Raw genomic sequence first — 21,832 nt, forward strand, 5'->3', positions numbered from 1 at the left:
TGTACGTCAGTAGCTATGGTTATGTATTTGACGTATAAATCTCGCGCGTCTGTCTTTGTATCTTACGCCAAGGAGGTTTGATATGCATATACATGTAAATCTCGTGCATCTGTCTTTGTGTTTGACTTCAGAGGGGCAGGAAGTATTGAAGTTGAGGCCTCTTGTAATTTAAAGCCTACTTTTTTATAATCGAAATTTACAATTTTATATTACAATAAATTGGAAATAAAAGGAAATACATGTAACTGATTAATTATATAGTAGGATATGCCAGGGACATCAGCGAAAGTTGACAGTGATTCCTTAGATGACGTGTATACACTAAAACCATGATATACAGAATGATATGAATTAATTCATGAATATTTTGTTTTAGATTCGTTCCCGTTCGACTGCTGGGAAATCCTGCATAATGGTTTTAATACCACTGGCATATACCAGATTTATCCCTGGGGATCCAGTGGAAAGTCGATGGACGTACTCTGTAATATGGATGTTGAACCAAAAGGATGGACGGTAGGGAAGATTATAATGATTGTTATTACAGATCTAATATCTTCTGCACTCAAAATGAACAAAAGAACTATGTCTTTTTTTACAATACGTTTTGCTTTCTTCTGATCCTTACAAAAACTTGAGATAAAACAATGATATGATTTGCACTTATTAAACATTGCTCTGACTCTGTTTAGCTAGAATATTGATTATAATTAAAAAAAATGATATTAAACATTTCCATTTGTATCATTTCCCTTTTTTTCCATACCTAAACAAAAATGAATTCTCACTGAATACTGCACAATATCACACAGCCGCCCTCTGTTATCTACTTATATTCTATGACATATTCTTTGTTGTTCATGAATACGAAACTGTTCATTGACGTAATATTTTTTCTAGGTGTTTCAATGGCGTCAGCCTTTAACTGAAAACTTTACTAGAAATTGGGAAGAGTACAAAAATGGTTTTGGGAATGTCAATGGTGAATTCTGGCTAGGTAAGGTTAATTATTAAATCACTCTTCGTCAAAATTAAATAAATAAATAATTATAAAACAATTTACAATTATGGACGTCAGTGTAGGTCGATATGTGGTAAAAAGGACTCATGGCAATTCATATTGACCGAAGACACAGAAAGTGATAGAGACCGAGCCTGCGAGGTCGCTATCATTTTCTGTGTCTGAGGTCAATATTCTTTCAGCCAATAAAAAATACGACAATAATCTTCTTATATAATATTTAATAACATTACACGCGCTTGCAGTATATGTATTGTAATGTTCTACCATTTGATTCCCCTAACTTCTACAAAAATTCCTCAAATTCAGAAAAGCATCATTCTTTAATTTCGTACACGCCGCTAAGAATCGCAGCCTTGGACCACAACGGAGACCCATGGATTACTCCTTTCAGCGTCAATTTCCAGTTTGTGGCCGATGTGGAATTGTCCATAGAACCAGTTGCCGTGCTCAAATGGAGAAGTGTTACAGATGTAAGCGTCATGGTCACTATGCTAGAATGTGCAGGACTGTCCTCTCTTCCCCTGTGAGGATGACCTTGAAGGCAAATACTAGTGCACCAATCCAAGAGCAACGTTCCGGTAGACGAAAGTCCAGAGACAAAATTCGTATGGAAAAATACATTGAAACAAAATCTCACCTCCGCGAATTGCCGTTCTACAATTTGAGAAATACCGCTTTCCAAGACGCCCTAAACATCCATCATGGCCTGAAAACAGAACTTCGTCAAATACACGCAAAAATAAAAGAGATTGAAATAATGTATACCGACGCAGTTAACATCATCATCAACCAAGAAGAAAAGCTTGACCAACTACTGACAAGACAACTGCCCGAATCATCGAATAACATTACCACTGAAGATAAAGTAAACATTTCAAAGTTGCAGCACGAGGTTAACACACTACGGATTGAAAACGCATCTTACAAACAATTAATAGATTCAATAAGTGCAAACGTCCAAGAAGAATGGATAGAAAACAGAGCGAAACTTCAAGAAAGGGACAACACCATTCTAACCCTGAAAACCGAAAATATTCAACTCTTGAACAACCAGGAATTTTATTTACAACGGATACGTGAACTAGAAAACGATGCTTATTATCGTTCCATCAAAATCCCAAATTACGGACAAAACCGGCACAATATTCATTTCGGACATCATATTCATTCAAGTGAACAAACATCTAGCGTACCAATTCAAAACACGAGGACGTGTTTTACTGGGGCAAGGGGGTATTGTCACAGATGAAAATGTACCATTGGACATTTTGACAATTTCTTAATTCTGTATTATTTCAATTTAAAATTCTCACATCTGTTTTTAATTTACTGAGCTGTCAGTGAGTTGCTTCAATCTGTCAGAATTATCTATTTTGTAATATTTAAGAGTCAAAATCAGCAAGTATCGAGCATTTAGTTAAAAAATGTGGAAAGTGGCATAGAAACAGATTTGGTTAAAACTCATATATAAATTTTCAGAACAAAGGGTTTGAAAGAAAAAAGCAAGTAAAAAAATAATTTTTCGCATTGTTGCTATGGAAACCACGCGCCTTTCAAATGGCGTGTTTTGTATACTTTATCATGACACTTGAATTTATGGTTAAACAAACACTTTTTTATTATTTGTCATTAAAAAAGCTTTTTAAATTATTATTTTATTTATATCAATATGCCCTATTTTAACAACTGTTGATTTTTGAAATTCTCTTCACCTTTTCATAAATAAATCTAGTTTTTGGAGGTTTATTTTGCTTTAAAAAACAGCAAATTTGAAGAACTCTATAAGAAATCTACAACCACATCAAAGCTTATCAACATAAAATATTTATTAAACAGTATCTGTTCTAGAAGAATCAAGAAAAAAAATTTGCAGGCAACTAAAGCATTTATATATGATAACTGATTTAAATCCATAATTTTCTGTCATTTTTGCTTCAAATTACGTCCCTTTGGTAGAGCTCTCTAACATAGGAGGAGTAAACGGTAGTTTGCTTACATTGTTTTCAATAACAACGTACAGAAGACTAGCAGAAAATTACAAACTTGGAGCAGTCTGAGCCTCAGTTTTGGCTCTTTTTATGAGTCTTAATTACGGTGAGTGATTGTTTTTACAATTTACCAGTACAACAGTTACTGAAGAATGTATAGCATAAATTAACCATTCAGTAAAATATGTAACACTTGGCAAGTGTTTTTGCATATTTCAATTTAATTCTGATTGATTATATATGCTCGCATTACTTTAGTATTTTATAACTAAAAAGAAAAGATTATGCTTGGCCTGAGGAACCTGGACTGGAGGAGGGGGGTATGCCCCCTCCCCCTCCATAATGTTGCCGATATTAATTTAAACTATATGATAAAATGAAATTAAATTCCCTAACTTAGATTGTTTCTGCGGGCCTAACGTGAAAAAGATGGTCATGATCAGTCACATAACTGTATCCCAAATTATAAAGTTTAATTTGAATTTAGTTTAATTTTAATTTGTTGTAACCAAAGTCACTCACCAGCTATAATGATTATAACTTGATTGATGGTCGGGTAAATAAAAATTTTGTATATAATAGTAGATATCTTTATTTAATATTTACCATTTAAGATACTACCTGCTTTTTACATGAAAAATTATGAATTTATGAAAACCAACACTATTATGAAATATTTGTAAAATGGAATGACCTTTGTTATGGCGTCCGTAAAAAAAGAAAAAGGGACAGGGAGTTAACGCTGTACTTAATATATCTTAGTTTAGGAAAGGGGATTACCTTGGAAGTATTGTGATACAGACAAGTATTGTGATACAGACAAGTGTATTATGTTGTGGACTAGTGGTAACTGAATTGTATATATACCACAGTAAAATAATTAATTAAAAAAATTAACTTTTTCATCCAGTGTTTACTTGTAAAAGAAAATTCATATTCAGCTAACATTTTCTCCGGTACCACTGAACTAATTTAAGTCAACCAGGTTCAAATAATAAGCTTTAGATTTAAAGCACGTAAATTTGTGAAATGAATATTTATACTCCATTTTTTCTTGGGGGGGGGTTATTTGAAAGAAATGAAAAACATAATTAAGAGTTTTGACAAAACCTAGAACCAATTGACCTTTTTATTGCAAGTATTTAAATTTAAAGAATATCTAAAATCAATACGGTCTCAACTTTGTGTTGTATACTTCTGGTTTTAGAATGAAATTCGGCACTTTGAAGCCAAACTCGGAAAGAAGCAGAAACAGAATTGGATGAGCTGATATAGAATTAGACAGGAAAAACATGTAAATAATACATTTAGTAAAAACGTTAACTTTTTAGAATAAAATGATAAATCATTGAGATCTCTTGGAATTTAATTGATTCCAATAAAAATGCTTTGCATTCATCATTATTGCTCAAGCTCAACTAGAAATGGTTCTAAGTATATGAAGGCAAAGCTGTATAGTATTATTACATTTTAATTTTATTACTTTTTCAGATTATGAGAAGACATTATTACAATACAGACCATTGATGCTGGAAGTGAGTGGATAGTGTTACCGGAGACTCAGGGATCCAGAAAATAGATCCATAAATTGTACAATGTATACATGAAAGTGGATCAAATAAAAATGTTCAATCCAAAAGTAACATTCTTTGTTTGTCTGTTAGCATTTTTTATTGATGTAAATCTAATAACTATCAATTTTTAGTATGCAGATTAATAATTAGACCATAGAAGAATCTAAAACATATCTTTATATTCTGCATTTTGAAGTATCATAATTAAAACAAGGTCAATATTAAATGATCAATCAACTAATTTCAAAACTGACAAAATGTTTTTGTTATAAAAAAGAAAGAGCGCTAGTTTATATATTGTACCTCACGTACTACTGATGTTGGTGTGAGTGAAATAAAAATGATGATGATGATGATTAACTAAAGTCAGTCGACACGTTCCTCAAATTTATGTTTTGTATCTCTTGGTATTATAAAAAAAGGTTCATATTCGTCATTCTCTTCTGATTTCTACATTGTTTTCAAAATGTTTTTAAATATGAGTACAACAAAAATTTTGATATATGCCATTCAAAAGATTGCCCATTAGGGTTATTAATGAATATCTTTTAGGGTCAGTTCAAGTTTAGACATTCATATACATTATAGCCCTTCCAGATTTTTATTTTAGGCACCAGTAGCTACTGAGGTCTTAGCTGTCTTGCAATATGTTTCTCAATTAGGACAACAGGAGAATATATCATCAGTTCAATACCAAAGGTTCCAGTCATTCGTTCTTGACAGACATGGTATCGTTTTTGAAAGTGCATGGTGTGGGGTAGGCATAAAAAACTGCAAGAAAAAAAGTGGGGAAATTCTCTAAACTCGGGGGTGGGGGGTTAAACATCAGGTTATGTTGAGAAAAAGGTTGGGTGGGGAATGTCATCCCCCCTACCCAACCCAAACCTGATGCTACATGCCTGATTGATATGGTTTTACTTTAAAATTATGTGAGCTGTCATAGTGACTCTTTCATAAACTAGAATTATTGTGAGCAAGCTCATAAAATGATACCCACTCTCCTGCTATTGCATCAAATGTTTTTTATTACAAAAAAGGTCTAAATATTAATTTAAAACCTTTTTTAAATTTTGTTAGTGCAGATATACATACCAAAAATGACTATGACATATACTAAAATCATAGGTAGTAAAACCGTTGTGTTGAGCACAAACTTCCAATTTCTCTTCATTCGAAGTTAAATATGTAAATGTGCCAAACTCATATAGTACACTTTTACTGCAGTGACCTTGAAAAAGCTATGTCCTTGAGTCAAGGTCAAACATGTCCAAATGAACTTTGGTCAAGGTCATGCAAAATGAAATATCATATTTTGTTCTTGGTATATGTTTTAAGGCTCTTTTTTCTATTATTTGGTCACATTTCATCCTATAATTGCTTTTTATTTTTACGTGTATGACTTTATAAAATTCAATGAATATTTTTTTTTTACTTTTGAATACTTTATTACCATAGTACCGTATGTAATAATTGATTTACCAAATATGTTTATCATGCATTTGAGACATCTGACCTTCAACTTTTGGAAACAGTCATTGCCAATTGTTTGCTTTGCCGCAAATGTTAACTATGGGGCTCTAAACATGTTAAAAAATGTCATTTTTCGAACTTTAAGACATGTTGCCATGGTAACTATAAAACATACCAACCAATTTCTGCCTGATTTCAGTTTAGGGTATCAATGACTTTTATCATAGAGAGTTTGGAGAAATTCTGAGACTATGCGTGCCACAGCTCCTATATAAAATTTCAAATCATTACAGAGAATGGCTCTTAATTAGCCATGAGTGATATGACCAGATGGACTGTGCTTTGTGTGACTTAATTATTGTTTATTTAAAATCATACTCTTTAACTCTACTTGTAAATCAAATTAACTCATGTCATATGTTACTCAAACTTGTCAATTATCAACATGTCTATAAATACAAATTTTTATTAACATTGGGAGAGTTGGAATCGGGACGTGCTTGTCCCTGATACTGTCCGACCCGACGAGAAATAAAGGTCTGCAAATCGTAAAGCGGTTTTATCTTCATTTACCCATTAGTCCACCTTAGTGGCTTTTACCGACAAGCCCACGCATCTAACGCAAGGGTGTGATACAAGTATAAGTACACGTAGGTCTTAACAAATTTTACTGTAATGTTCTTTTTTGTTCTTACTAAATTCAATCATGGCATAATATTTTTTAGTGAAAAAATGAAAAAAAAAAAATTTGAAATTGGTTCTTTGTTATTCTGAGCATCTCATCCAACATATTATGTTTCTTGAATGTGTATACACCCGTAGATGTTGGATATCTACATTTCCTCTTTTACTTTTGTCAGGAAACGAGATCGTTCATCTTTTGACAAAACCACACCGAACATTGTTTCACATTGGTATATCAAGTAAAAATGGAAGCTCTTGGTATGAAAGATTTGACGACATGAAATTAGCATCCGAAGCTCAAAAGTACATGATAACTCTCGGAAGGGCCTCAGGAACTGCTGGTAAACAATGATATATAACGACACCTAAAGTTACAAGACATTCTTCTTAAGTAATAGTCGCCCGCGTGGCGCAGTGGTTAGGGCGTCTGCTCTAGAGTCGCGGAGTAAGGAGTCTATCCTTACGTCGCGGATTCGAATCCCACTGTGGGACGTGGAGACCGGTCATTCGGATGAGACCGTATAAACCGAGGTCCCGTGTCGCAGTAGGTGCTGGCACGATAAAGATCCCTCCCTGCTCAATGGTCCTAAGTGCCAAGTGTAGGACAAAATTTGCAGCTCTCCATCGGCGAGTCCTTGCGTCTCCATATGAGTGGAGAATTCTCGAGAGGGACGTTAAAAAGTATACAATCAATTTTAAGTAATATCTATTTACAAAAAGAAATATCCCCTAATTAAACAAATGCAACTTTACAGGTGATGTAAGTTCAAGTGAATATGGTGGCGCTGGTACTATGGAGGGTCGTTCCTTTACGACATATGATAGAGACAATGATTTGTCACCTTATAACTGTGCAGCAAATTACAAAGGAGGATGGTGGTTCAATTACTGTCACTACGTTTTTCTAAATGGACCACGTTATTTTACTGGAGTCACCGTGTATACAGGTTGCCTTACCATGGCAACTTTTAACTCATCCATCCTAATGATAACTCGACTGTGACATCCAGCATTTTAACCAACATTCTTTGTTACATGTAGTCAAAAAAAACACATTTCTTTTTCTTGATAATAATTGTAATAATAATAAATAAAGATCAGACAAAATTTGATTTAGTGCATTTTTAATGAGGGTAAAATATTTAAATACTAAGTGCATGATTTCAGCTAGTAAGTATTCTGTACAAACGAGTGAAATATATACATGTGTATTGTTATAATGAGTCAGTTGCACATCTCTTTATACTAAGCTGAGCAAATATATACAAATTGAAACTTCAAAATCTAAACAGTGAAAGCAAACCCATTATTAATACGAGGGATGTCCCAGAAAAAAACGCAAACCTTTTGAATATTTCAAATCTATTCTACCAAAAATAATTATTTTTGACATGCTGTTGGGAAATCATCTTTTAGATATTCTGACAAAATATTATAGGCCTTTGATTTCATATGCATATAAAAACATCATTTAAAAGATGCTCAATATCGGTGGTCGGCGCACGACTTTTTTTTATTTTTACAAATAGCATTCTGAATGACGTTCTCGTTGTTAATTATTAGGCTATATGGCGATATAATGTCAAAAATTTTACTTACATCGATACTCTATAATTTGGTGCACTTGTGTTTAAAATTTTATTTATTTGACGTTATTAATGACAAATATATGACGATATATGCCAAAGCGCTTTGAATTAGATATTGTCAAAAAAGGTGACGTTTAGCAGTAATGTGAAGCACCAAATTATCAAGCCAACACATTATGTTGAGCGAGATATGACTCTTTTATATACAGAAAGGAGATTTAAAACTATAAAAAAAACTCAAACATAAGTATGGGAAACAGGTTTATATCTAGTAGAAGGTGTTTGAGGTTGACAGAACCACTTGAGAGAACAGACCACCTAAAAAAGACGAACTGAAAAGACAAGAGCGGGATGTCATACATTGTAGGCCTACGTGAAAAACACTGTTGATTCCATCGTCTCAAGCCACGGTCCAGAGTCCGCATATAGCTCTCTCCAGAATGGGAGAGGATCACACAATTTGGCCGTGGTTTGCGACGATGTGTTGATTCGATCAGGTGGGTTTATTATCGGGATTATGAAATTGTCTATGCAAAGAATTAACTCCCGAATCTTTTAATAACATTGGTATTTGAGATGTTTAACTTGGTAACTAAAACAAAATTAAATACATTGCCGAATGTGTGCTTAAATGAATATTTTTAGAGGCACAGTTTCCAGAACAAATTAGTAAACAAGTACATATATGAGGTACTTTTTGACGTCGTCATTGTTGCGCCGACAGCTGATTTGATAGATGCGTTTACAGGAGAGGAACATTTTATTTATAGAGTTATTTCACTGAAAGAATGACTCTTCATAACATTGCGATCTGGCCCCTTTTTAAACACGGATTTTTGCCTTTTTAAATCAGAACATTGACATATTTTAGCTAAAATGTACAAGTAAGGTATGAATACAAACACTTCAAAATCTTTTTTGATAGAGAGACTCTCAATATATACATCATATCAATGAAATAAAATTGCATACATCAGTGCCAAATCTCAACTTCGCCATTGCAGCTATGTAAGTCATTGTATTATTAGAATAAGGAGGCGGAGCGTCAGTCAAGCGTGCGACTGTTGTGAATATATTATCGAGTGTTCGACGTGTAGTTTTTTTAAGTGATATCTTTTTAAATAACTAAACAATCTTAAAACCCCCTCACCTTTTTTTCGGGCTTGGGACCGACAATATGTAATAATTTTGGCAGGTTTAGGTTTTGTTTTTGTCCCCCGCTTGAAAAGTGGGGGATATTAATTTGGGTCTGTCCGTCCGTCCGTCCGTCTTTCTGTCTGTCAGTTACGCTTTCGTTTCCACACGATTTCTCGAGAACCCTTTCAGCTTTTGCAATGAAATTTTGCATAGCAACTCCCTATAGACTAAAGAAGACCCCTATTGATTTTGAGGTCAAAGGTCAAGGTCATAAATTCGCAAATTCTCTCTGTCTGTTACGCTTTCGTTTCCACACGATATCTCGAGAATTCTTTCAGCTTTCGCAATGAAATTTTGCATAACAACTCCCTATAGACTAAATAAGACCCCTATTGATTTTGAGGTCAAAAGGTCAAAGATCAAGGTCATAAATTCGCAAATTCTGTCTGTTATAACACTTTCGTTTCCGCGCGATATCTCGAGAACCCTTTGAGCTTTTGCAATGAAATTTTACATATCAACTCCCTGTGGCGTAAGGAAGACCCCTATTGATTTTGAGGTCAAAAGGTCAAAGTTCAAGGTCGTAAATTTATACATTCTAACTGTATGAAACACTATCATTTTCGGCCGATATTTCAAGAAGATTGTGAGCTTTTGCAATGTAATTTTATACCAAAACTCCCTAGGACCTGTCTCACCCCTCTCAAAGTGTCCCGCCCCGTTTGTTTTATTAGTATTTATTGTATTACATGTCGCTAATTTTAGCACAGGGGCATGATGAGAGTTATTACGTATAAAACAGGTTCTCGGTGGACTTTACATTCTTATTACATCTATTAGAACTGTTTAACAAAGGTTAAATAATTAGATACCGTGCATTGTGTAAAATTTTGACAATATCGAACTTGAATATATACATGTATGTGACTTTATCTTTGCATATACATGTAATATTTTCCTGTTCGAAGCGTTTCCGTGGTGTAGTGGTATGTCTCTCGCTTCACATGTGAGAGGGCCCGGGTTCGATTCCAGAATGATCCATTTTTTATCTTTTTTCGAAATACACTTTTTTTTTTAACTAAATGATAGTAATCAGCATGTGAAATGAAAAAAATTATGAAGTCTGGTTTGTACAAACTCATAAAATCATCATTACAGTGTGATAAATATTCCAGAATCTTCTATACACATACATGTAATAAAGAATAAGCAATCAAACTTTTATATCCATATTGACATATTTTATTTGCTTCAGTATACATGTATACATTTAATAATTCTACAAATTCAGTCAAAGGGATCTAACCCCCATCCCCTCCCCTCCCCCGAACTGCGCATGGTTTACTTTTTCCCTAAGCGGGGGACACAAATTCTCTGAATTAGCTTGTTACTGCTTAGCTTTTAAACGAGTATATCAATGAAATAATTATTTTTGAAATTCGTTGAAATAAAATGTAAACACAATGTTATGGTTTCTGTAAACATAATGTCTTATAAAAGATAGTATTTTTAGGACTAAGTAAGTATTTTTAAGATTTTACAGTAACCTAGCTTATTTCTCAAGGGATAATTATTTTAATTCTAAAGCGATAATAATTTCATTAAAGTTTTTTTTTACATGTAGAATTGATTATCAATAGCATATAATTTTGCAAAAAATCTGAGTGTTCCATCAAATATATGTATGCGGTTGAATTTTAATAGAAAGCCAGGATATTCATGTAAGAATTAAATATCGGTATCTGTGTCTTTTGCACAGTCCAGAACGCTGTCGGGCATAATCTGACTCTGAAGCTCTGTGTCTGCGTGTCTCTGCACTGCTATGTACCACAGTACCGACTCAACATGCGCACAGCTGCCCACTAATGCCTAGGTCACATTTCCCGGCCAGTAGCTGTAGACCGGTGGTAATCGGTGGTAATCCGTGGTGTTAACGATGCCCTAACATCGGTCCACATCGGCCTAGTAGTCCTTACAGAATCAGTCACATTATCCAGCGATGAGTATTCGATGGCCAACCAATGCATTTTATGATAAAAATGGCGTTGTTGCCGGCCGGACTTTCAAAGGCCTAGCGATTTATTGCTAATTATAAAACGATGTTCCAGGATGATCGGCCGATGTTTATTACATCGATCATACATTGGTGAACATCGTTTGAACATCGGTTGACTACGGGCCAATGTTTGGTCGAAAATCGACCGATGATCGGCCGTTATCTGTTGAACACCTCTCAAACCCCGATGACCTCAGATTCAACGGATATTGGACGATGCTCGGCCATACATCGGCCGATCCGTGAAAGATGCGTTAATGATGGGTTGCCGATGAGGAGCGATGTGAGGCATCGTTGGAGACATCGCTGAATTTTAACTATGAATTATTTCCTACCGATGACCCCACCGATTCGCAAAATGGCCTCAGTCACCTTCCGATCACTAGTGGTGCCCGGCCGGCAACCACGCCATTTTCATCAAAAAACGCATCGGTTTCTCATCGTATACCCCATCGCTGGATAATGTGACTGATACTTAATGCCTAGGTCACATTTCCCCGGCCGGTAGCCGTAGACCGGTGGTAATCGGTAGTAATCCGTGGTGTTAACGATGCCCTAACATCGGTCCACATCGGCCAAGTAGTCCTTAAAGTATCAGTCACATTATCCAGCGATGAGTATTCGATGGCCAACCAATGCCTTTTATGATAAAAATGGCGTTGTTGCCGGCCGGACTTTCAAAGGCCTAGCGATTTATTGCTAATTATAAAACGATGTTCCAGGATGATCGGCCGATGTTTATTACATCGCTCATACATTGGTGAACATAGTTTGAACATCGGTTGACTACGGGCCAATGTTTGGTCGAAAATCGACCGATGATCGGCCGTTATCTGTTGAACACCTCTCAAACCCCGATGACCTCAGATTCAACGGATATTGGACGATGCTCGGCCATACATCGGCCGATCCGTGAAAGATGCGTTAATGATGGGTTGCCGATGAGGAGCGATGTGAGGCATCGTTGGAGACATCGCTGAATTTTAACTATGAATTATTTCCTACCGATGACCCCACCGATTCGCAAAATGGCCTCAGTCACCTTCCGATCACTAGTGGTGCCCGGCCGGCAACCACGCCATTATCATCAAAAAACGCATCGGTTTCTCATCGTATACCCCATCGCTGGATAATTTGACTGATACTTAATGCCTAGGTCACATTTCCCCGGCCGGTAGCCGTAGACCGGTGGTAATCGGTAGTAATCCGTGATGTTAACGATGCCCCAACATCGGTCCACATCGGCCAAGTAGTCCTTAAAGTATCAGTCACATTATCCAGCGATGGGTATACGATGGACAACCAATGCGTTTTATGATAAAAATGGCGTGGTTGCCGGCCGGACTTACAAAGGCCCAGCGATGCATTGCTAATCATAAAACGATGTTCCAGGATAATCGGCCGATGTATATTACATCGCTCATACATTGGTGAACAATGTTCGTACATCGGTCGACTACGGGCCAATGTTTGGTCGAACATCGACCGATGATCGGTCGTTATCTGTTGAACACCACTAAACTCCCCGATGACCTCAGATTCAACAGATATTGGACGATGCTAGGCCATACATCAGCCGATCCTTGAAAGATGTTTTAATGATGGGTTGCCGATGAGGAGCGATGTGAGGCATCGTTGGAGACATCGCTGAATTTTAACTAAGAATTATTTCCTACCGATGACCCCACCGATTTGCAAAAAAAGACTCAGTCACCGTCTGATCACTAGTGGTGCCCGGCCGGCAACCACGCCATTTTCATCAAAAAACGCATCGATTTCTCATCGTATACCCAATCGTTGGATAATGTGACTTATACTTAACCGTGCTCCAGACTAACACTGGCAGTACCAGTACACTGAAAAAAAAATAACAAGTGAAAGTCAAGAAGAAGACTAGTAAATTTACTGTCCATACAATCACTACCTTAAAAGTAGTTTTACTAGGCATTCGGTAGATTTACTAGATAATATTAGTAAATCTAAGAATTTATGAGTAACTTTCACTAGGTATTTAAGTATCTTTACGACCACTACTCCACTTTTAACTATCTTTGCTAGTAAATAGAGTGATTACTAATCATGAAGAATGCTTTACTAGGCATACTAGTTAAATCAACAAGGTATTTCTTTCAGTGTATATTTGATGGGATCTTCCTCGTCTGATGCATCAAATTGTATCCATAAATATTACGATTTTGACGAGACATGACTTGATTGTATTTTTGCTTGAAGAATATTTGACATAGTTTTAGTAACGAATATTTCGTATCCCCCCCCCCCTCATCCAAATCTTCGCGAGAATACGAAGACGCTTGCTTTATTTGATATATTCCGAATGTTAATGATCTTAAGTAGTTTTCTGACAATTTGGGAAAGTCGGGAACAGCATCAGCGGCATCAATTTTTGACATTTTATTTGATAAGATACGTTTTCCAGAAGAATTAATGAATAAGTCTTTTAAAGGATCTGTAGTAATTTTGGATTTTTCAAGCATTTTACGGGATATTTCAAGATCATCGTCCGAGTCACTCGCGAGAGATGGCCTAAATGCGTTAATTAATGAACCAACAATACGATCATAATCACCAGTAAATGGGATTTGAGTATTTGTCACGACGTTTGCCAAAAACTTCCACCTTTTTAACCTCCCATTTGCAGATTCTACAGCCCATCTTATTTTGGTTACTAATCTCGACGTATTTGCCTCAAATAGTGAATGTTGCTTTTCCCCCTTCCCTAGAAAATATGGTGACTCGGACCTCAAACCTACAGACTCGATTACATCTAACGAGTCTCTAAAACCTCTGTCTAATACAAAAATGTCATCTTCTTTTAACCAATTTAATAAAGCGTCATCTTTTAGTAAAGTTTTATTTAAAATATATATTAGCATCATTGTTTTTGCCATCCGCTAGATATGGACCCAGGATATCAACAATGTAGCCATCAGACGCAACAAACATCATTGGTTTTACAAGGGGTCGACCTTTGTACATACTAAAGGATCTTCTCTGAAAACTATATTTTGCGCTTTTCTCAATGTATATGTATGTACCATCAACTAATAATATGGCAGTGTCGTGGTCACCAGATGCAAGAAGTTCGCGCGCAAATATTGTTGTATGTTTTGCTATGATTTCATCCCTTGTAATGTGATTTAAGCCCATATATTTCGGAACAAACTGGTCCATCAAAACTGTTCTTGCACGTTTAACAATTTGACAAACGCACTTGCTCTTCTTGATGTTAAATATCGTCTTAAGCACTGTGCCTGAGAGACCTGTTCTAAGTTTCGTTAAAAGAATCCCTATAACCGTTTTCTTTGAATATTTCTTCTGTCTTAATCCATGAATCTGTGAACACAGTGCCTCAAAATCTTGTTTATTAATGCCAGTCAAATTCATATAATCCTCATCATTTAGGGATTCGTTGTCGAAATCTACTCCTGTACTATCGAATTTTAACAAAAGTTCCCTACACTGAGATAAATAATCACTTAATTCACCTGAGGACAATTTTTTAGTACCCATTTTCATCCTATGAAAATTCTCATTGATATGTTGATCTTTAATCATGCGTTCATTGGACAAGTGAGAGGGGCATACACGTGCTTTTTCGTGCAATATAACATTATGTTTAAGAAATACATGTGCGCAGGCTTTCTTAGAAACAGTTTTCATTGACTTTTTACGGGATCTGCAAATAGCACAATATTTGTGTGACTTTGTGCCGATGTAAAATGTTTTAGCGTCAACATTGCCCCCAGAAGTCTGAAGCTTCCCTCTATTCAAATCGAGGGTGCATTTTGTGCAGATGTGGTCATCCCCCGTGACTTTTCCTCCCGTAATACGCGCTAATTCAGTCCTCCGTACTTCGTTTATCTTTCCCTTAAGGGTTCTTCGATTAGATTTATTTGTGCGCTTTTTACAAACAACACAGTTTATACTTTTAGGCATGGTGAATACTAGTAAGTGTTTGCCGATTATAACACTATATAATGACGGTTTTAACAGAAAAAAGGACTGTATAACTTTAATATCTTCCAGCAGTTTAAGTGAGAGTTTTCTTGAAACAGACGCATGTGTATAATATATAAACATGATAAACACAGTAAAAAGCGGAATCAACGATACCTAAAGTGAATTTTTAATTATGTTTATTAAATATGAGCAGTGATTAAGTAACAGATGTATGCTATAGGCCCCCCGTAATAGATCGATAGATACTTACCGAAAGAAAAAACAAACGGAAATTGGCAAAAATAACGTTCAATAAGAGGTAAATAAAACAATTCAACCTAGCATATAGATGTATCAAGTATGCACTTTTTCAAAATATTTTCAAATAGAAGGGTTGTCCAAGTATTTTTAGCCGATGGAATAAGATTTGACAATGGATAGTTCGCAGACACTCTAGACACGATGTCGAAATGGTGTGCTCAAAGCGTGAAAGTGAATAGATTTAAATCACGTGTTTAATCCTTTGTTATTCATGAGGTCAAGACGGCTTTACTGTAGAGACAAGTACCCGTGATTTTGAGGTTTTTGGGAAAATAACACATGAGCGTACGATTGTTTCAATTTCTTTCTTGGATGTAAATGATTAGTATTACTTTTTACGTTGACCATAAAAAACGGCAAATTGAAACATCAATGCTCTCATATAAAAAATTGGCTTACAAAATGGGGGTGTGGCCTAAAGTCTATGAGAAATTGATGTAAACAACGTACCCCTGCTATATTAATTAGAAAAATACCTAATTACAGTTTATGAGAGCAAATTTTTAAATTGAAATTAATAAACTACAATGTTTAATTGTAAAATTGGGGCAAAATTATGTAGAAAATCTGAAAGTTATTTTTTGTGAATATTTGGGGGGCCAAATGTGGACGTTTAAACGATTCATTCTTTTTAAGGATCATTAATAAAATGTTTATCATGGCGTATGCCAGTTTTTAACTTTATAGTCGAAGTGAAACAAAAGACATTAAAATGTTCGCGTTTTTCTGGGACAACCCTGGTACATGAACCTTCTTAAAAAGCTGTGTTTTTTATGTGCAACATATCAATTAATTATTCATAACTTTTATTTTATACCCAAAATTATGATATAAACAATGTGGCTGCGGTCCAAACAAAATAAAAATCTCACTGTGTCTTGTTCAAAGGCCTGGTAGAAAGAACCTCGTTTTTTCGTATTTGTATGATTTTTTGCAAGACAAGTATTAATAAAGAAAGGAACTAGTGTTTTTTTTTCGTTATTTTTATTTATTTTTTTGTTTGGTTGTTTGTTTCTTTTAATTTAAGTTTGATAAGGTATTCGAACAAAACAATGAAGTTCTTAGGGTAAAATACATATTTATTCAGGAAAGTCTCGATTGTCTGACATATTTTCATCAAATTTCGGTGAAGAATTCTTTTTTTAAATACATGTACTAAATTTAACTGAACATGACTTTTATACATTTTGAAACTTTACAAACGTATGTATTATAGCAACTTGAAAGAAAATCTAATCGCCTTGTATCTTGCCTTATTATCTTGAAGAAACTTTACTAACAGATTAACATTATTTATATAAAACACAAGAATGAAATTATACATCTACATGTATTTTTAAAAAAAATTAATACTGTTTGTTTATAGTATATTATTACAGTTAATTTATCTCTAGAATTTTCAAACATTGTGGTGTATATAATAAGCTCCAATGCATAAGCAATAGGAAAATATATTAAAAAAAATTAGTACGGGTGGGGTTCGAACCCACGCGGACATTCGTCCATTGGAACTTAAGTCCAACGCCTTAACCACTCGGCCACCGTACTGCGTGCACAATTTGCTCGATAATTACGACCAAGCTGTAGGAAAAGCTGTTATCGTGGTCGGTATTCTGTTCAAAGCGGCATAACTCTTCTAATGATTTTGTTGAAAAGGGAAAATGTTTTCAATCAGTTCATTTAATTCACATGTAAGTTTTCCTTTTCTGATATTTTCTCACATTTAGTTTAGTTTAAGCTCGTCCTTATTTCATTTTATCCAAAGTTGTTCTTTTTTCTTTCTTTTTTTCTCTCTCTCTCTCTTTCTTTCTTTCTTTTGAGAGGGCGCGCATTTATCAATAGAAGTATATAAAACGGACAGCTCTAAGACTGCACATGGATCTGCATCAACAGTTCCCAATGCAGTTTCCACAAGTAATACTGAGTATATGTATAATAGATTGACGTTTAATGCGAGTGAATTTTTTATTTTTTAAATTATTTAATCGTCCGCGATCCAGCAAAAGCTAGCATTAAGTTTTTTGTTCTTGTTGGGGTCAAAAGAGAAGAAAAAACATGTTTCTCCTATGGTGATTAATATTTCACTTAAAAAAGGTCTTTTTGGCAAAATTAAATATATGCATGATCTGGATTTCATTTGATTTATGCATTAAATAATGTTTTATTTTTTCATGTACAAATTACATATTAAAGATAACAGAATAAGAAAATTACCACTTGTTATATATATAGGTCCAGGAATAAAAACAAAACAAAACAAAAAGAACAACAAATTGTGTAGAATTTACATTATATATTTAAAACACAAAAATATCTTTTTAAAAAGTTATTTTTTTTAAAAAAAAAATGGGGGAGGGGGAAAGACGACAAGCATATCGAAACGCATTATTTATTACAGGTTCCACTGTGCAATTATTTGTCTTTACCCATTGTTATGCTAGTAGAATAAGATTCCCAATACCCGCTGAACTGTTTAAAAGGCCCCGGCTTAGATCACAATAGGCGGCAAATGAACTAGAACCATTTACACAAGTATACGACCGACGACTTATAAATAAATTAAATATACGTAACTGACATACACCAGTTAGGGTGGGGACTTCGATTCGGACGAAGCGCGCACCTGCTGTGAGATTTGTTTAGGAGGGAAAATCTTGTCTCCGTCCCTTATCCGCGATTGAAGAGACGTGGAAATTAGAAACTCTGATTGGAGTTGGTATATGGAGATTTTTTCTCTGGGAATTACATCGATTTATTAGGTGCAGTTCCTGCTATAGATAAAATTTTACTTTTAACTGGAAGACATTTCTGTTCTGGGACACAGATCGATCTAATACCATGATGCTGTGATAAGTGATTCTGGAAGTTGATATACATTCATTGAATCATGGAGACGTTTAGATTCCTGTGTGCCATTTTATCATTTTATGTGGGAATTTCTGTTGTGAAAGGTAAAGTTGAGCTACTGATCCATTAAATATGCTTTCATAGGCTCTAAATCATCATTTAACAAGGATATACTGTCAAGTTTTCTGAAGCTGAAAAAAGCTTAGCGCAATTACTTTCTTTGAGGTGGTAATAAAAATCTGTCATCCCCACATATTTAGCGGGTATTTAAACCTACGAGTATAACGCTTCTCTTTTAATTAAGCTTCACTGACAGAGAATTCATTTACTTGATATATAAATAAATGAAATACTTTCCTTTTGCAGTGTAAATGCTGAAATATACTTGTTCGAACAAGACATGCATTCAATCAATACAAACGTGCACGATGTTTTTTTTTAATATTCAACTTCAAGCCGGATGTATTTTACGCTATGAATCGTTGGAGTTTTAAATAAAATTGAATCCTAGGGTATCTGCCAGTTTTTTTTATTTAACTTCAAAAGAGAATATTTATATAAAATATTTTACGAATTGATAGAATTGAGCACGCAATTACATGGCTAATAAAATTTAACAAAGAATAAACAATAAAGACCTGGAAAAAGAGTGATCTTTGAGCAATCTCTCGTAATTCACTACTCAAGCAACTCTTTAAATAATTCTTTTAAAGTAATGCATTATAATTTGACCTCTCCTTCATAAACGTATATATAAAATTGAGTTCAATGTACTTGGCAGTGTATATCTATCTGTAATTTATACGAATGTCAAAAGGGGAAAATGAGGAAAAAACAACCCCGTTACCCCTCCTCTGCACCCCCCCCACCCCTTAAATGGTTTCTGATTCATGTTTCCTTCTGTGTTCTCCGAGGAAGTTGGGCAGATGTTCCATTTTTCGAACAGGTTGCGTCACTTTGTTTACGAAATAGAAATACCAATGTCATTAATTAATTTCATCAATAAATAAGTATATTCATGAACATATAGTGCAATTAAAAGCCCACTTTGTATGAAGATTATTGATCAGAATCATTGATTTTTCAAAATATATTTCTATCAAATGCACGATTAATAATACATTAGCGATAATGGATTTTGAGATCTTATATGCTTCAGTCAGTTGTATGTGTGGGTATTCAGCTTGGATATGTGCATTATACATGTTATAGAAGTGGGTTAGAGCTAAACTAGGGTTAGACAAAGAACTGATCATCATGCATAAGGGGGGAGGGGGGGGGGGGGGGCTAGACAAAGGAGCGGTGCACAATTAACCGTAATAAGAAGTAGTCGATAATCATTGGAATTAACGCTATTTAATCCATAATGGTACGCGCCGTGCAATTCCTTAATACCTTTATCAACAATAAATTCCACTCAATGGAATGGTTGATCAGATTTTGATATCAGATAGACTGAGAGCTCTACAAATAGTTAAAGCGATTAATTCCAGCTGTAGTGCAGGTCGAAGGAGATATAAACAAATAATTTAAAATCATTTTAACGATCGACTGAGTTTGTTTAAACTTAAAAGTAAATATCATTCGTCAATGTATACATCCGGAAATACATTACCCTAGAATGCATGTATACCACAGAGTGGTAAAATAATACTAAATATGAATAAATTTCTCATCCACTTCCATTATATATTAAATGACACCCCCACCCCCAACCCCCACTCCCCAAAAAAGGGATTTCTTCATTTTTCATTGAAGTTTCGGAAACATTTTTACCATATATTTGGACTTAATTAATCCCAAGCGAAAGACAATGCTACAAATATGCATGCGGATATTAAGCCCCCCACCCTTCCCACGAAAAAATAAAATAAAATAAAAACGGCCAATCAGACTCATCAAAATAACGAGGTATGATATCAAAATTGAAGGACAAAACTGTGTTCAAGGTAATATCTAAAATCTAGAACGATTTTAATTTTTTCATCAGCGAGATGTGTTGTTAAGAGAATAAAAAGGTCTCAAAGTCAAGTCCAATTTCATGTTCCTGTAAATATGAACAAAAGTGCCGAGACAAAATTTCATTTCCTATTTCCTTTTTTGAATAGATCAGACAAACTTTAATATTGATTCTAGGGATAAACAAATATTTTAAACCTCAGACTTGACGATTGAGTAAATTGTACGATCAAATGACCTTCGTTTAAAATGATTCATTTGAATGACTAGCGTAATATTTTGACCTCGCTATGATATTGTAAAATTTGATGACTTGATGCTAAATTAAGGGACAATAATCAATTTGAAATCTTCCCCTTCCCCTATATGTTTAACTCAAATACACCATGAAAAAGAACCAAATTTAACGTAGCACGGATGCTCTCTCTCTCTCTCTCTCTGCTGATACTGTATTAATTTTTAATTGTAAATTTCTGCGAAGTTTTCCTTTCTGTTTCGTTCCTTTAAATAACAGTTACCTAATTTATTTGATATCAGTGGACATTGGTGTCGGAAATAAACTGAAAAAGGGGGGGAGGGCTAAACGAGGAAAAAAACCGTTTGGAGGTTTAAACCCAATTTTCAATGCTTGAAAAATGTTTATATCTCTGCGTAAAAATTTACAAGTTCGAGAGGAAGGGGGTTTTACCCTTAACTTGGTTCTTTTGGGGAGTGATATTAATTGTAGCCTGATCCAATGCTTAAATGATAATTTCTGAAAATTCTCATATGTCAGTATTTCCGTTTGAAATGATTCTTTGTTTCGAAGTTTCATAACTGTTCTATTTATTGATTATGAAATGTTATGACCTTTGTAATTGTATGACCTTGAGGAAGCCAAAGTAAGGTACATATATTTCTTTTGAGTTGTTCCCTTTCAATGTATATGTTTAAAAATACTAATTATTAGTGTTTTACAAAAAAGTTAGTATGATACCGACAGAGAAGAAAATAAAAAAAAAAAACCCTTCTCCAAAATGATCCTAATACAATTTAGATTTTTTTCAATGGAGGAAAATTAAATGATTGTTATTATTTACTGATACACATACATTTATACTGTCACATAATTTTACATTCCCAATCTAATTGACATAATCATGATAATTATAATTTGAAATAAAATCATGCCTGAATTTATCAAGAAATGCTATCAAATACATGTATAGTGTGTAAGATATCTC

At 34.6% G+C, this 21,832-nt stretch overlaps 2 protein-coding genes and 1 non-coding gene across 3 annotated transcripts in view; 2 read left to right on the plus strand and 1 right to left on the minus strand.

Moving 5' to 3' along the window:
* Positions 1-376: 376 nt before the first annotated feature.
* Positions 377-11,332, plus strand: LOC134274211 (ficolin-1-like; the record flags this gene model as incomplete). Its single annotated transcript, XM_062756463.1, has 5 exons — positions 377-516; positions 901-997; positions 6,917-7,081; positions 7,496-7,687; positions 11,226-11,332. Coding segments are annotated over 5 exons (701 nt in total), but the record flags the coding sequence as incomplete, so codon positions are not given.
* A 5,936-nt stretch (positions 11,333-17,268) lies between these two features.
* Trnal-uaa (transfer RNA leucine (anticodon UAA)) lies at positions 17,269-17,351 on the minus strand. The gene has a single exon. It is a non-coding gene; the product is annotated as a tRNA-Leu (tRNA).
* Positions 17,352-18,407: 1,056 nt separating this feature from the next.
* LOC134274241 (fibrillin-1-like) overlaps positions 18,408-21,832 on the plus strand; it is a 56,474-nt gene continuing 53,049 nt past the window's right edge. The window contains exon 1 of the mRNA XM_062756504.1: positions 18,408-18,754. Coding sequence (XP_062612488.1) covers positions 18,691-18,754 — 64 coding nt within the window. The 5' untranslated portion in view covers positions 18,408-18,690. The remainder of the gene's footprint in view (positions 18,755-21,832) is intronic.

This window comes from Saccostrea cucullata, unplaced genomic scaffold (genome assembly GCF_032062105.1).
Source record: "Saccostrea cucullata isolate Sc308-1 unplaced genomic scaffold, CSIRO_AGI_Scuc_v1 ctg3014, whole genome shotgun sequence".
NCBI classification, from domain to species: Eukaryota; Metazoa; Mollusca; class Bivalvia; order Ostreida; family Ostreidae; genus Saccostrea; species Saccostrea cuccullata.